The 13,143-nt window shown below is 37.3% G+C and overlaps 1 protein-coding gene across 1 annotated transcript in view; it reads right to left on the bottom strand.

The window, feature by feature from the left end:
* The window catches only part of ITGA8 (integrin subunit alpha 8), a 118,764-nt gene that overhangs the window by 65,230 nt on the left and 40,391 nt on the right, over positions 1-13,143 (bottom strand). The window contains exons 14-15 of the mRNA XM_056336240.1: positions 7,947-7,992; positions 5,893-6,000 (exon numbers count right to left, since the gene is read on the bottom strand). Of these exons, the coding sequence (XP_056192215.1) occupies positions 5,893-6,000; positions 7,947-7,992 (154 nt within the window). The remainder of the gene's footprint in view (positions 1-5,892; positions 6,001-7,946; positions 7,993-13,143) is intronic.

Below are 13,143 nucleotides of genomic sequence, written 5' to 3' on the forward strand. Positions count from 1 at the left end.
TGCTCTTGATTTTTTATTTTTGCTGTCGCACCACACAAGGACTTAGTTCTCCACACCATTACTCCTAAAGAAGTCCTGTATAACTAACAAAATTGCTCAGGTGAAAGATAATTTGCAAGTGTCCCTAATTAAAAGTCATTCTTAAAGAGTATTTTCATGGCTTCAGAAAATATTTTGTTTTGTATAAGGACAACTCAGCTAAACATGGACTGCACTGGAAGATGTGAAATCAGCTTGAGTTAAATAAAAACATTTGCATTACCCATTGCTCTTAATCTTCTCACTACTGTTATACTACATAATAATTTCTCCATGCAGTGGATTCAAAACCAGTAACATAACCTTTAAAATAACCTGTAATCACATTCTAATTGCATGTTTGTTTCCTCTGAGAAATTTAACTGTGCCGCATCTGGGATTCATGTCACTCCCATGACCTTAAATACTTTCCTCTTGGGCAAAAAAATTGCCTTATGCCATTAAACTCTACTTAAATGCAGCCTTCGAATGACGTTATGGTCCATGTAGAAATTGCAAATTCAGTCATACTCCTAATTCTTTACAATTATGAGCTAACACATGAAGAACCAATTATTTCCTAATATACAAGGACAAGAACAACAAAAATGAGAAAAGCTTGTGTAATCGCATACATGCAATTTAGACATCAGGCTTCACAAGTCAGTCTCACATGTCATAGCATAAGAGTGTATTTTCTCAAACGTAAACTCACGAACTGCCATCACGTATTAAATTTGGTGATCTCGCTTTGGAGGTCTCACAGTTTTTGCACTGTCATGTCTAAAAAAAGCTTGAATTAAAAATCCAGCCTGAAATGCTTTACTTGTTAAAGAGCACAATTTCAGTGTATGTTTAAGAGCCTAGATTTAATCCTTCCGCTCCAGGCAGAGCACGTCAAAACAGGAATGGCAGTGCAAAAAAGCAAAAAATTGAGGTTTATTAGTCTTCTAGCCTCTGGCCATGCAAGAGGCAAGACTATGGGTTTAGAAGAATTCTGCCACACACTTGTGATTCTATGGATATTTAATTCAGAAACAGTTCTAAAGACATCACAGATTTTGATCACAGATCCAGGCAAATTTAGATATGTTCATCACTTTGACAAAAAGATGCTGTGAAGATGTTGAGGGATGCTTTAGTCGTGAGAAAAAGAAAAGCAGAGGGAAAGACAGACCACAAAAGAGGACAGGAGTCTAAAGGATTTATGAGATTTAAGATCTGGCTCCTAGGTGCAGTAAGAAATATAGCTGAGCTTTTGAGCTTGCTTGTAGGAGCAATCAACCAACCAACTGACAATGAAAGGAAGAAAACTTCAGCAGGTAAGAAACAACTAGGAAACAGTCCTTCATCCTAAAGCACATGAACTTTTATGTGCTGTCAATCTTGCCTCTCTGAAGAGATCCCCACACAGCATTTATTCTGCAGTGTCTGTCTTCTCTATAAGCTTATGGTTTGAATAGTATTTCATTGTAACTACAGAATAGATAGCCTTAAAACTGAACATGCTAGCTTTTCCTGGTTATCTTGGGACAACAAAGCAGTCTGAAATAATTTTATGTTCTTTGGGTAGACTAATACTACTAGACGTTTTAATATTATTAGAACAAGAAGCTTAAAAAAATTCCTATTTCTTCAAAACTACTTATGGTATAGATGAGGGCAGTCTTTTTAGAAGTAAAACCAAATTACTTAATATTACTCAAAATTCCAGACTGCAGTCTGTACCAGAAAGAATTTATTTTGGTCTAGCTATTCTAGTAGGTGAAAAAAATAGGAAATTTGATTCAGGAAGTGAAGAGCAAGGAATTACCAGATCTAACCAGATGTCATTTGTTATTGTTAACAACTTCCCTAGCACACAGGATTGCACATGGAGAGCAAGAATGGACAATGCCTTAGCAGAAAGGCACTTTAAGCTCTGATGCTATGACTTCCATTCTGTGTGAGGCAGACACCAACCTGCAAGGTCCCAAACCTCTATAGAAGAATAGCAGAAGCCCTTATCGTCTACTGATGAATGACCTTTAAAGAAATTGTTTCTAATTCTTGGCCTGCTTTTAGATTTTCTTATGCCAAAGTCTAACCAGTGACCCACAATGACCAACACGGCGCTTTAAAGCTGAAGGCTTTCCATGGCTAGGCTACATCACGCGGCCAGGCTGTGGTAACAGAAAGGCTGCTAGATAACTCAAATGACTGCCCTTTGAACTTCTCTAGAGCTACTAAAACGATCAAATTACCCAGCTGCATTCCTGGCACAGCAGAGGTCTGCAACAGTGATGGCTTCCTGAGTAGCAACTGTTACCACCTGACTACTTTCCTCCTGTCAGCCCCTGAGGTGTGAGGTACGCATCTTCTGACTCTTGGCCATAAGACTTTGCTATCTGATTTGCATTAACGCTGGCCACCAGTCTATAGTAACTCTTACACAAATTCATCTCAACAAAGTACAAAGGCCCTTAGGTCCATATCCATGGGGCACTGATCACATCCAGTTTTGAATTAAGTCACTGGGAAAAGAAATTACTAGCATCAAAAAAGAGCAAAATTTAAAAAACAGCCCATAATTTATGCAGTTATAATAATAACAAATGATAATATTTTAAAATGCGCAGTTATAATAATATAATAAGTTAAGAGGGGTTGAAATATTATTATTTTTTATATTTTTGGTAGGAATTTTATATTCAGCTTTTTTTGAAGTGTCTGTAGAAAGATCTCATTTAATGAATCTAGCTGATTTAAGATTATAAATATTTTATTACTGGTTTAACAATAACAACACATTTGGAGATAAAAGAATGACAAATTTTTTCAAATTATTTTTTGATTTTTGATCAAGTTTTTGAACCTGAATATCAGAAATTTTAAACAGTTTGCCTCTCGTTTAGTGGGCTTACAAAAGGTGGGTAGCTGGGTTCCCTGAAGACGCCTACAAGGCACATCTCAGATTAGACATCCAAACCTGAAAAGCACTAACAAATAAAAAATATATTCTGCAAATTGACTTTTTATCATGATTGGATACTTTTGCACTACTTCTGGTAACCCATGTAACTTCTCTGACCTCTTGCTACTCTGCCAAATGGAAATAACAGTATTTGTGCACTACCTTAAATTAGAGATAGGAGGAGGTGTTGGGGTTTTTTTGTAGATACCATTTAAGCACAAAGTAGCAACAAAGTTGCTAGTGGATAATCAGCTCTCAACATAATAAAAATACCAATGCAGGGATAAAATAGACCTCTTGATGGATGGACTCCAGTCTTGGACATCATAAATCATATGATGAGGAAACAGCTTTTGAAAAATGTGAATGTTTGGTTTATTTACCCCTTTTTACAGAAATTAACCTGCATCTTTCACACTTTCAAGGAAAAAAAAAGGGGGTTACCTTTTGTTCAATAGCTTCAAAGTTGCAGAATTGTTACAAATTTGTTAGTTTCGGGAACTCATAAATAGCTATGTTTTAAACATAGAAGAGAAAGAATCATGTTTGTAGAAGTTCAGGACAATTCTCTTAGGACTGTGTGCAAAATTACTTTCTGTGTGCATGTTTCCTCTTGTGCTTCAGCTTTCCAATTTATACCAGAGCAAAAATAATATTTTCCTAATACTTGAAAATCTACAATAATCCACATTATTCATGCACACACGCAAACCTTCTGACACTTTTCTGGTAGGAGGTTTCCTTACATTCTAATTTTGCAGTGTCAGTCGGTAGACGTTTTATACAAGTTGCACAGCTGGCTAAGAGATACAGAAGTCTATCCCATGGGACTGCGGAATTCTTTACCTTTTGGAGTTTCCCTACTAATTGTTTTCATATGCACAATACAAGCTTACATCAACTAAAGAGAAAAATTATGGCATGGAAAACAGCAGGTGCTCTTCAGTCATTTTATAATATGAGCTAAATCTTTAGGGAAGAGTATTTGAAAATAAAGCAGACAAATTAAATTATAGTCCTATTAAAACTCTTGTAGATATAAACCAAACGTAACATAAAAATGAAAAGTAATGAAAAAACTACATGTTAAAGGAGCATACTTTGGGGGTTTTCCCCTTTTTTAAACAATATCTCACAGCAGGAATAATTTTTTAACAGAGAAGTTTTTATTTATTTCTCTTGTGAAAAAACCTTTTTCTTTTTCTTTTTACCAACAGTACCCTGTTGGCAAATGTTATGGTTTTAAAATCTTTACCATAACAGCATAAAGTATTCTTCAAAAGTCTTAAACAGTTCTGAAGAAACATAATTTGGATCAATGAACATGCTTGAGCCCAATGTCGGCATTTTAAACTCTCCATTACATCAACTATTAAAAGGTGCTTGAAATAAAAAGTCAGGGTGGATCTTGATCTGGATCCTATTCCAGAAAATCCAAAGCTTTTTAAAATTCTGGGACTGCATAGTATAGTTCTACTGAGTGCCTTCTGCATTGCTCTGTAGATGGGTGATTTTCGACACTGGATGTAGAAATGAGGAACATTATGACAAATACGACAAGTTCCATAAGGTATAAAAGAATAGAGCAAAAGCGAAAATCTCTTGACAGCCCCATCCCATATGCAGTGAAAGCCCACATATTTAGTGGTTTAAATGTATCAGACTTGAGTTCCTTTATGACTCTTAAATGAACTGCTTCTGATCATGATTATTTTTTATGGTTCATATTTACCAGTTTGTTCTAAAAACTGTTTTGCTGACTCTAAAACTTGAGATAATTTTTAGATTTATGTTTTAGTGTGGGGAATCCCTCTGATCACCTCTGGTTTAAAAGCAGTGCAAAATTTGTGCAGTCACCTTATCTTCTGGAATCCTCCTTTCCACCTTGGTATTCTTTCCATCCAGCACACACACTGGCAGGCTTTCTGCTTCTAATGTGTTTAAATAAATGATATGACTAGCTTTTAGGTCTTAGAAATCTGTTCCTCACAGTCTCTCTGGCAGGACTTACTGGTATTTTATATTTGAGTTGCAGGCATTTATGCTCTGTTTTGTTTTTAGTTTCCTCATTTGTTATGATTTCCACTTTTAAACAGTATCTTATGTATTTGTAATAGCCTCTTTTATCAACTGTTCCTGGGGGCCTTTCTAAGTGACTTTTTTTTTCTAGTGCAGTAAACGTGCCTTTTTGGTAGTATTATGTGCTATTAGAGACCCTCCAACTGTCCTGCAAGCATTTTATATTTGCATCTGATCTGAAATGGTTTTAATTAGCTTCAAGTTTTTGAATGTACCTTTTATTTTCGAAGTTAAATGCTACTGTGGTGGAGGGTTTATCTTTTAAAGATATATGCAACATTGTCCTGTACAATGCACTAAAAAAAGCTTTCCTCTGACCAATGACAGCCAGAAACAACATCCTGTGAACTGCTCTCAGAATGGCTAGCCAGGTATCTTCTCTCTTTCACAAAGGACCAAGACCTCTCTCTAACAGAAAATGGTGGGCCCACCAGCTCTTTACAGCACTTTCACTGTTACATTTTCTCAACAAAGACGTGTGTTTAGATGGATGAATATTTCTGTATTTTGTCTGTCTTAGCTGTTTCATGTTTCATTCACTCAAACATTGCCTATGAATTTGCAGCTTGATCCTAGGAGAGACTGAGCATCCTCCTACGCAGAAAGAGACTCAGCATAACAAAGGACTTTAAGCTATTCCATTTTGAGAATCTGTGAAGTTCTAGAAGATATCAGAAAGAGCTCTGTTCTATATGGTTTGTTGTTGTTGTTGTGCTCATAGCATGTTTTAACATTGTTTTTGAACTTTGAACATGTTCAACAAAAAACAGCAAGTAAAGTTAGGAATAGGAAGTTATTTGGGAAAGAAGATAAGGATTGTTTTTGTATAATCATAAACTTACCAGGCCACCAAAAGCTGAGAGCCAGGGAGCTGACAAGTTTTGTTGTCTGGATTCACAATCATGGGGTTCAGAATGAGCTGGGCATTCACTGTCACAACAGGTCTGGCTCTGAGGGGCAGAAATAAGGTTCACAGCATTCAGAAGGAGCACATTAGCACCCAAGTTGCAGCAGAGAAAACACTTAACTGAGATGGCCACAAAGAACCCATCAATGTAGAGTTACTTGGGAGAAAACACTTTTATAAAGTTGCTCCTACCATAAAAGAGCTTTTCTGATTATGTCAGAAACTGTGGTACCCCCTATTATGACATTTTGAAAGTTCTTCACAAAAAATCACAGGTTAACAGCATGACTATATCATGTATCCTATAGTCAGCCATCTGTTCTGGGACTAAGGCACATCAGACACATCTCATCACACTGGGTTTTCACAAAGGTACAGTCTGCCTTTTGGGACTTACATCAGTCCTTTGGCTATTATTTTGTACTGTTAGATTTGTTTTATACTGTCTCCATTAACAGTGACATATTCAGACTTGCTATCTCTGTTAAGATTCTTAAAAGAATAAACATAATTTGGTTAAAATAGCAGTTGATCTAGAATATCTTGAGCCAATAATAAAGTACACTCTGTCTGACAAGTCTTGAGACAATTGACTTTGGAAACCAGAAGTAATCATCACAAAATTCTGCTGAATATGTGAATATATAGCTGTGGTGATGTGAACCATCCCTTTGAATAACAATCTGTTATTAAGTAATGAGATAATCTATAACTGAGAGCAATTTAGAAGACAGATGAAAACAAGAAAGGGTCTAAATTCTGATTTTTTAGAGACAGCAGTACTATTTTTCAGTAAGTTACATATTTCTGTCAAAACCAGCTTATTACCAAATTACTTTCCTCATATTTCAATCCATAGCTGAGCTTTTATGATTACTTCCCTATATTACTTTGACAAGAAATTAAAAAAATAAAATTACTTTGGTTTTGTGCAACAGGGAAAACCTTTTTTTTTTAGCAAATCTCATTTAATAAAATTCCATTTCTCCCATATGGCAAGTTGCATACTTGATACACTGTGGCCAGGAAATGGCCTCCTGCTATTCACTTTCTTAAATTAAATAGGGCACATTTTTTAATTGCTATCCAAAATACACACTGGATCTAATTCTCCAATATTTCACATCCTATGCCGTCATTTATGCCACTGCAAACTGATGTACTGCAAAGTATTTGCATGATTCTATCATAGGGCAGTAGGAAAATCAGGTCTACTCACTGAACCTACAGTGTTAGCTAAAATGAGCTAACATTCCTGTTTTACAAAATTCTTGGGCTTTGACAAACATTCAGTTGGGAAGAAGAACATGCCTTCTCAGTCAGGTAGTGCTGGGAATACATACAACAAGAAGACAGAGAAGAATCCAGAAATATGATAACATTGTTGCAGCAACAGATGGTGAATATTTAAATGCAAGAACTGTGGGCACGGCTGGACTAAGAAAGCATCAGCAGATTTTTCTTTATGTATGTGGTAGTTTTAAATTATACCTCTAATCAAAAAGTGCATTTAGTGAAAATCCGTAGTAAGCAACAACTCCGTGATTTGTAAAACAGGATCTCATACATTTTTTTCTAAACTGAGGCTAAAGCAGCAGTCTTTATTTTCATTGCATAGTTCATGTCTTAACATACACAACCTCCACAAGAATCAGACTTGCTTGAAATTTTTTTACTAGCACCATTCCCCCAGGAAAGAAATTAATTATCAATTTTATGCTTTTTAATTTTCTTATACAAAATAAACTAAGGAGTCAAATATTCCAGAAGTTTTTTGAGGTAAGACTAAGCATGGAAATTTTCTTTGAAAATGATGAGTTTTGAGCATGGGAAAAATGCATTTGTTTCTCACAAGATGCTTGATCTATCATCTGTAATGAACATCTTTTATACACTGCGCCAGGGCAACACAGGAATGTGAAATTTGTTTATTTGCATATCTCCCACTAAAGCTGGAAAATAAAAACATCCGTTGTATTTGCCACGTACCTGTAAACAACTGCTTTTCCAGCTCCAAATGCACCTACAATTAAATCTGCAAAAACAAAACAGCTTCAGAAGAAGTATACAGAAGCCTCTCATACGTTTTTTTCCAGCCTAAATTAGATTACTTATATTAAAAATGCAGTAACATAAAACAGATGTGATAACTCCTTTCTAAATATTTTTTTCAAACATCTACCTGAAAGAAAATATTTCACACTGTCAGAGATGGCCTCGTAAATGTCTTGGTTGTATCCAGTAAGTGCCAAACTATTCTACACAAGGTCACCCATGCCACAATCTCGCTTCTCTGCCACTTGTATTAAAGGGGAAAAAGGATGCCATTAGCCCCTATATATTTTATTCAAAAACTTTAATTGTCCATTACACAAAGCAATTCAAACCACTTTTTTGTCACTCTCATACATGTCATGTAGAAAATTTATGGTCTTCCTTCACGACAATTGCTCCCCTCCTGCTTTGTGTTTTAAATAATTGTTCTTTAACTTAAGCATTACACATCTGCATACATAAATACAATGCACAGGTCAGAGGATGGCTGATTTTCGTAGTTCCTAATGTTTTCAGCATTGTAGCAGCATGTGCTAACGCTTACAATAGTTACCTGTCTAAAGCCATCTTTTACCCCATCAGTCACCATTTTGAACAGACGGAGTCATTGCTGACGAGCGTTACACCGTGCCTTGGGCACATCTGTTACTGAACACCTGCCTGGGCTGGGAATCCGCAAGCCCAGATATTTCCTTTTTTTGCCTGAATTCCTCACACAGGGCTCTCTGGAAACATCCAGACTGGCTTGCTGGACTACCCAGGCCTGCTGCAGAATGGCTCGAGCCAAGCAGTGAGGAAAAACAATCCACTTCCCTGCTGCCTTTATCTGGAACACAGTTCAAGAAAAGAAGCGAGCTTTTTTCATTTTCAACCCCCCTAATATCCGTCTGGGCACCCCTTTCACTCCACTGTTGTTATCATAAGATTTATGCCCAATTCAGTAGACAAGAGTCTTACAACAGACCTTGCAGTGGTACAGACTGGCAACCTAAATTGATTTAGATGAGTTAATTAAACCAGTACTCAGTGTTGTAAACAATCCCTTACTTGCTGCTTCCATAGTTTGAGCACTGGCTTGCTTTAAGAAGCCCTGAAGTCATTAAGTGGGGTGCAAATACAAAGCTTTGATGCTAATGAGCTGGGTGGGCTTGGGCCAGGTCTGGCAGCGTGCTTTCCAGTGCTCGCTCTGCCTTTCAGATGGCAACAATTTCACAAGTTTAAACAAGTACTCCACATAGGCAACGGCTTGCCCTACAATGAATTCCAGTGAATAATGTCCTAATACGAGCAGGCATGGACAGTTTATGGGTCTAATCCTCTTGTTGTACAACATTTACATTCTTTTACTTCCATTGGCCTTAGAGAGATATGCTTCAGGGTCAGGAACACTTTAAATAGCAGAAGAAAATTAGTGTTGTTTCTATCTCCTTTTTGGGACATTTATGAATCCTTTTCATTAGCAACTTTTATAGACAATTTGCACACAGTACCAAAACCTAAAGATGTTTCTCTCATAAATAAAAACTGACTGAAACGCAGCCATCACCATAAAGGCTACACAACACACATGGCAGAACTTCTCCTGGCAGCTCTCTGATAGCAACACCCATGGTAACCCCCCAAAAAGATGAAATATGCTGTTGATTTGGGGGTGTGTGTGTGTGTGTTGTGTGGTCTTTTTGTATTGTTTTTTGATTTTTTTTGTTAAGGAAAAAGACACATGTTATGGACAGAAAGTGAGAGACAAGAAGGAAGGGCTTTCCATTCTGTTGTTCCCAGCTGGACGCTCTTTATGAATTCTGCAACAGACTTAACTTAGGATATGTACTGTTTCATACTAGACTTGATTACTCAAAAGGCTTCATTACAGGCCTATGTTATGGTAGAGACAAAACAGGTAGGTATCCAAGACTTATCCAGATCTTAGTCTTGTGATGATTTAATAATCTGATCTTTCATTAAAAAAATAAAGCACTCCAACCCTTCATGGCCACAAGGCTTGAATGCACAACTTCAGTAACTTAACAAAACTGTCAGATACAGTTTGCCTCATTAGTATGAGCAAACTCTTAATTTCGGTATCTACAGCTGTGTGGACTTAGGTCCCCACTATCTCACCATGCCCACTTTAATATTAAAGGAGATTTTGTACATCTGCTTAATAGTTAAATCCTGGTTTCTCTGGGACAGAGCCAAACTTATTTGAAGACAGAGGAGCAGTAATGAGCCCCAGCCACTGAAAAAATAGTTTTCCATGGGCAGTCTTCTGCATTGCCACCTCAGTCAGGTTTGGAGACAAAGCAAAAAAGATGAGGACATTCAATCATGGCACCATCACAAAGGCCCTATTTAAGCATATTCCAAGGGCAGCCAGGACTGTGCTCATGTGCTCTCGCTTGGAAGCTCTGACCTTCCCCCTGACATTTCCTTTATTCTCTGGTCCAAGTCATGCTTATTCTTGACCCAAAGAGCTTGAATGAGTGAAAGTACTCAGTAGGAAAAGTGGACTTCAGAATTAATATGCAAACAATAAAACATACTTATACCTGGTAGTGTCATCTATGATCTAACATAAGGGCTAAGTCATTATACACTCAAGTAGAGTATTCACTGGAAGATCCATTAGGGATTTTTCTTTGTTCTACTTGGTCTGTTACAGAGCAGTAGTTTTATTCTTCTTTCTTCCATTGCCTTGTGGGGTGTAACTCCCATACTCATCATTGGAAAAAAACCATTTTTGACATTGATATGAATCCATGAGATTTGAATACACACCAAATCAGAGTACTTCTATAAGCAGTTTTGAATTTGTTGTGTATTCTGCAGAAGAAAAGTTATGAATCATTTCTATGAAAAAATGCATGAGATTCCTAAATTATCTGAAGTTTGGCAACTCTCCTCTCCTAAAAATAGAAAGAAGTTGTCTTTGTTCATTGCTTGTTAATGCTACGCACGCAATGTCACTATTGCAAAGGTCACCAGCTGAAAAATAAGGGTTTAACACATAATTTGGAATTACATAGCAAAAAAACCCCAGCTTAACTATTTATAAACCTTCCAATTAGAGCCTCAAGAAAAGTGTACAGTGTACAAACCCCTTTGTTCCTCTGCATTTGTGAGGTGGTTTTTTTTTTCCAAGCCCAGATTAAAATGTGTATAAAGAGAGAAAGGAAGAGAGAATCGCAAAGTCTCCTTCATTCCTTTTCTCATATTCCGTGTTTTCAAGAGGATGAGGGACCTCATAGATTTAAGTACATGACCTCTTTGCCTGTGTTGTCACATTGAGAAGATCCTTTATCAGTTGCTGCCCTTCAGAGAAGTAGACACCTGTAAGGAGAGGCTGGTGGCAGCAGTCATGTGCTTCTGCCTCATTGCTGTTGTGGAACAAATGAGCTGTGGGATGACAACCACACTGCAAAAACTAAGAGAACAAGCACAGAGTGACTCCAAAGGAATTTTCAACTTTTCAACAGAGCTTGAGGGTTGTATGCAGTAACATCCCAACTGGTGGAGTTCACAGAGCTTAATTCTGAAACAAGTGTCTTTGGCATGTATTTAACTGAAGTCAAGGGGCACTCTGCAAAGTTAAACAATCCTAATGCTTATTCCATTTTCTGAGATAAAATTATGATGAAAAGTTAAGGAAAGAGTATTCACAGATGGCACTGAAAGGCATGCTGGATTTTGTAAGTTGGTCTGTTCACCTGCGCCTTCTGCCATGTGGCTGTGCCAGACCTGAAACACCATGAAATAAAGTGCAGAAACTTGCCACGATGCTGACTAAGCTTTCACAAACTGGAGAAAGTAGGAAGATCAACAAAGTCCTACTTCCAGTCTCAACAAGATATATTCATTTATTAAGTTGAGCAAATTCTTTGATGCCCTGTGAGAGATGCAGTCCCAGGGACTCCGAGCAAGGAGGAACATGTGGCGTGCTCAGCACTCCACACCTGGTTTGAGTCTGCCCAGCAATCCCAAGAGAAGTTGCCAGGGCACGGTATCTCACTTCATGTTGGACAGTGGCCCAAAACGGCAGCAAATGAAGGACTACATAAGTGGCACACACTTCACTTGTGAAAAACCCCAAAATGAAACAAACAGTAGATAGCCAAGTCACCTGTCCACTACAACTCCACAAGGATACAGGCAGGGAAGTGTTAACTTTATGGACACAGAATGATTTGCTGACATCTTTAAGCATCACTTTGTGTAGGTTAATTGCATAGTATAAATAGGGACTAGAAAACAAATAGAATCCTATCTGAGTGCCTAAAAGAGAGCAAAAAAAAAAAATGCATAACTGGAAAGCTTGTTAAAAAAACCCAAACCTGTGAGCCTTTTTGGTTTTTATTTCCCTCAGTGGATGAGGGGATGAGCCCATGATCAGATTTGTATTTGTTTTCTGGGATTTCAGAGAGCATTACACTCCAAAATCTCAGTAGGAAAGGTCCAGAATAAGATCTCCTTTGAACAGCCAATACTTCAGGCTTGACCATAGTAAAGGACACAGGATCAGTTCTGCAAACTTTACTCAATAAATTTATTTAAATACTACAAACAACCACCACCTAAAACAGAGTCATTTTCTTTCAATCCTACAATTCTCAACTGCCTTGATCCTTCCCTGTTTTTCAGCCATTCTGGTAGCAGGTCTGTTAAGGATAACACCTAAGGCTCATTCATATCAATGCTCCTCTTTTGTCTGAATGACTCCCTTTCATAATACAATGTTATTACTCATCATATTACAAACAAATCCAAAAGAGAGCAGTTAATGTTCTATCACTTCAGTAAATCCCTGCTTACTGCGCTTAATTGCTATATGCTTATATTCCATTGGGCACAATACTGTGATTTCATTAAATATCTCAACGAATTTTTAAAAAGCATACCTGTAAATCACACAGACAATAATTTACCATAAAATGAACATATTTGTAGAAGATTCTTGGCTTGTCACTACATTTTTGATTGATTATTCACATGAAAACATAATCAGCTGGTAGAAACACTACAGCTTTTCTGCATTTGCTGGCAGAACCCACACCCTTGTTCTGGCTCCCATGTACAGCTGTCCTCTTACCAGAGCAGATGCAGCTTCTCATTGATTTAATTTGTTTGTCTTCCACAA

The sequence above is a fragment of the Falco biarmicus genome, chromosome 4 (assembly GCF_023638135.1).
Source record: "Falco biarmicus isolate bFalBia1 chromosome 4, bFalBia1.pri, whole genome shotgun sequence".
Classification (NCBI taxonomy): domain Eukaryota; kingdom Metazoa; phylum Chordata; class Aves; order Falconiformes; family Falconidae; genus Falco; species Falco biarmicus.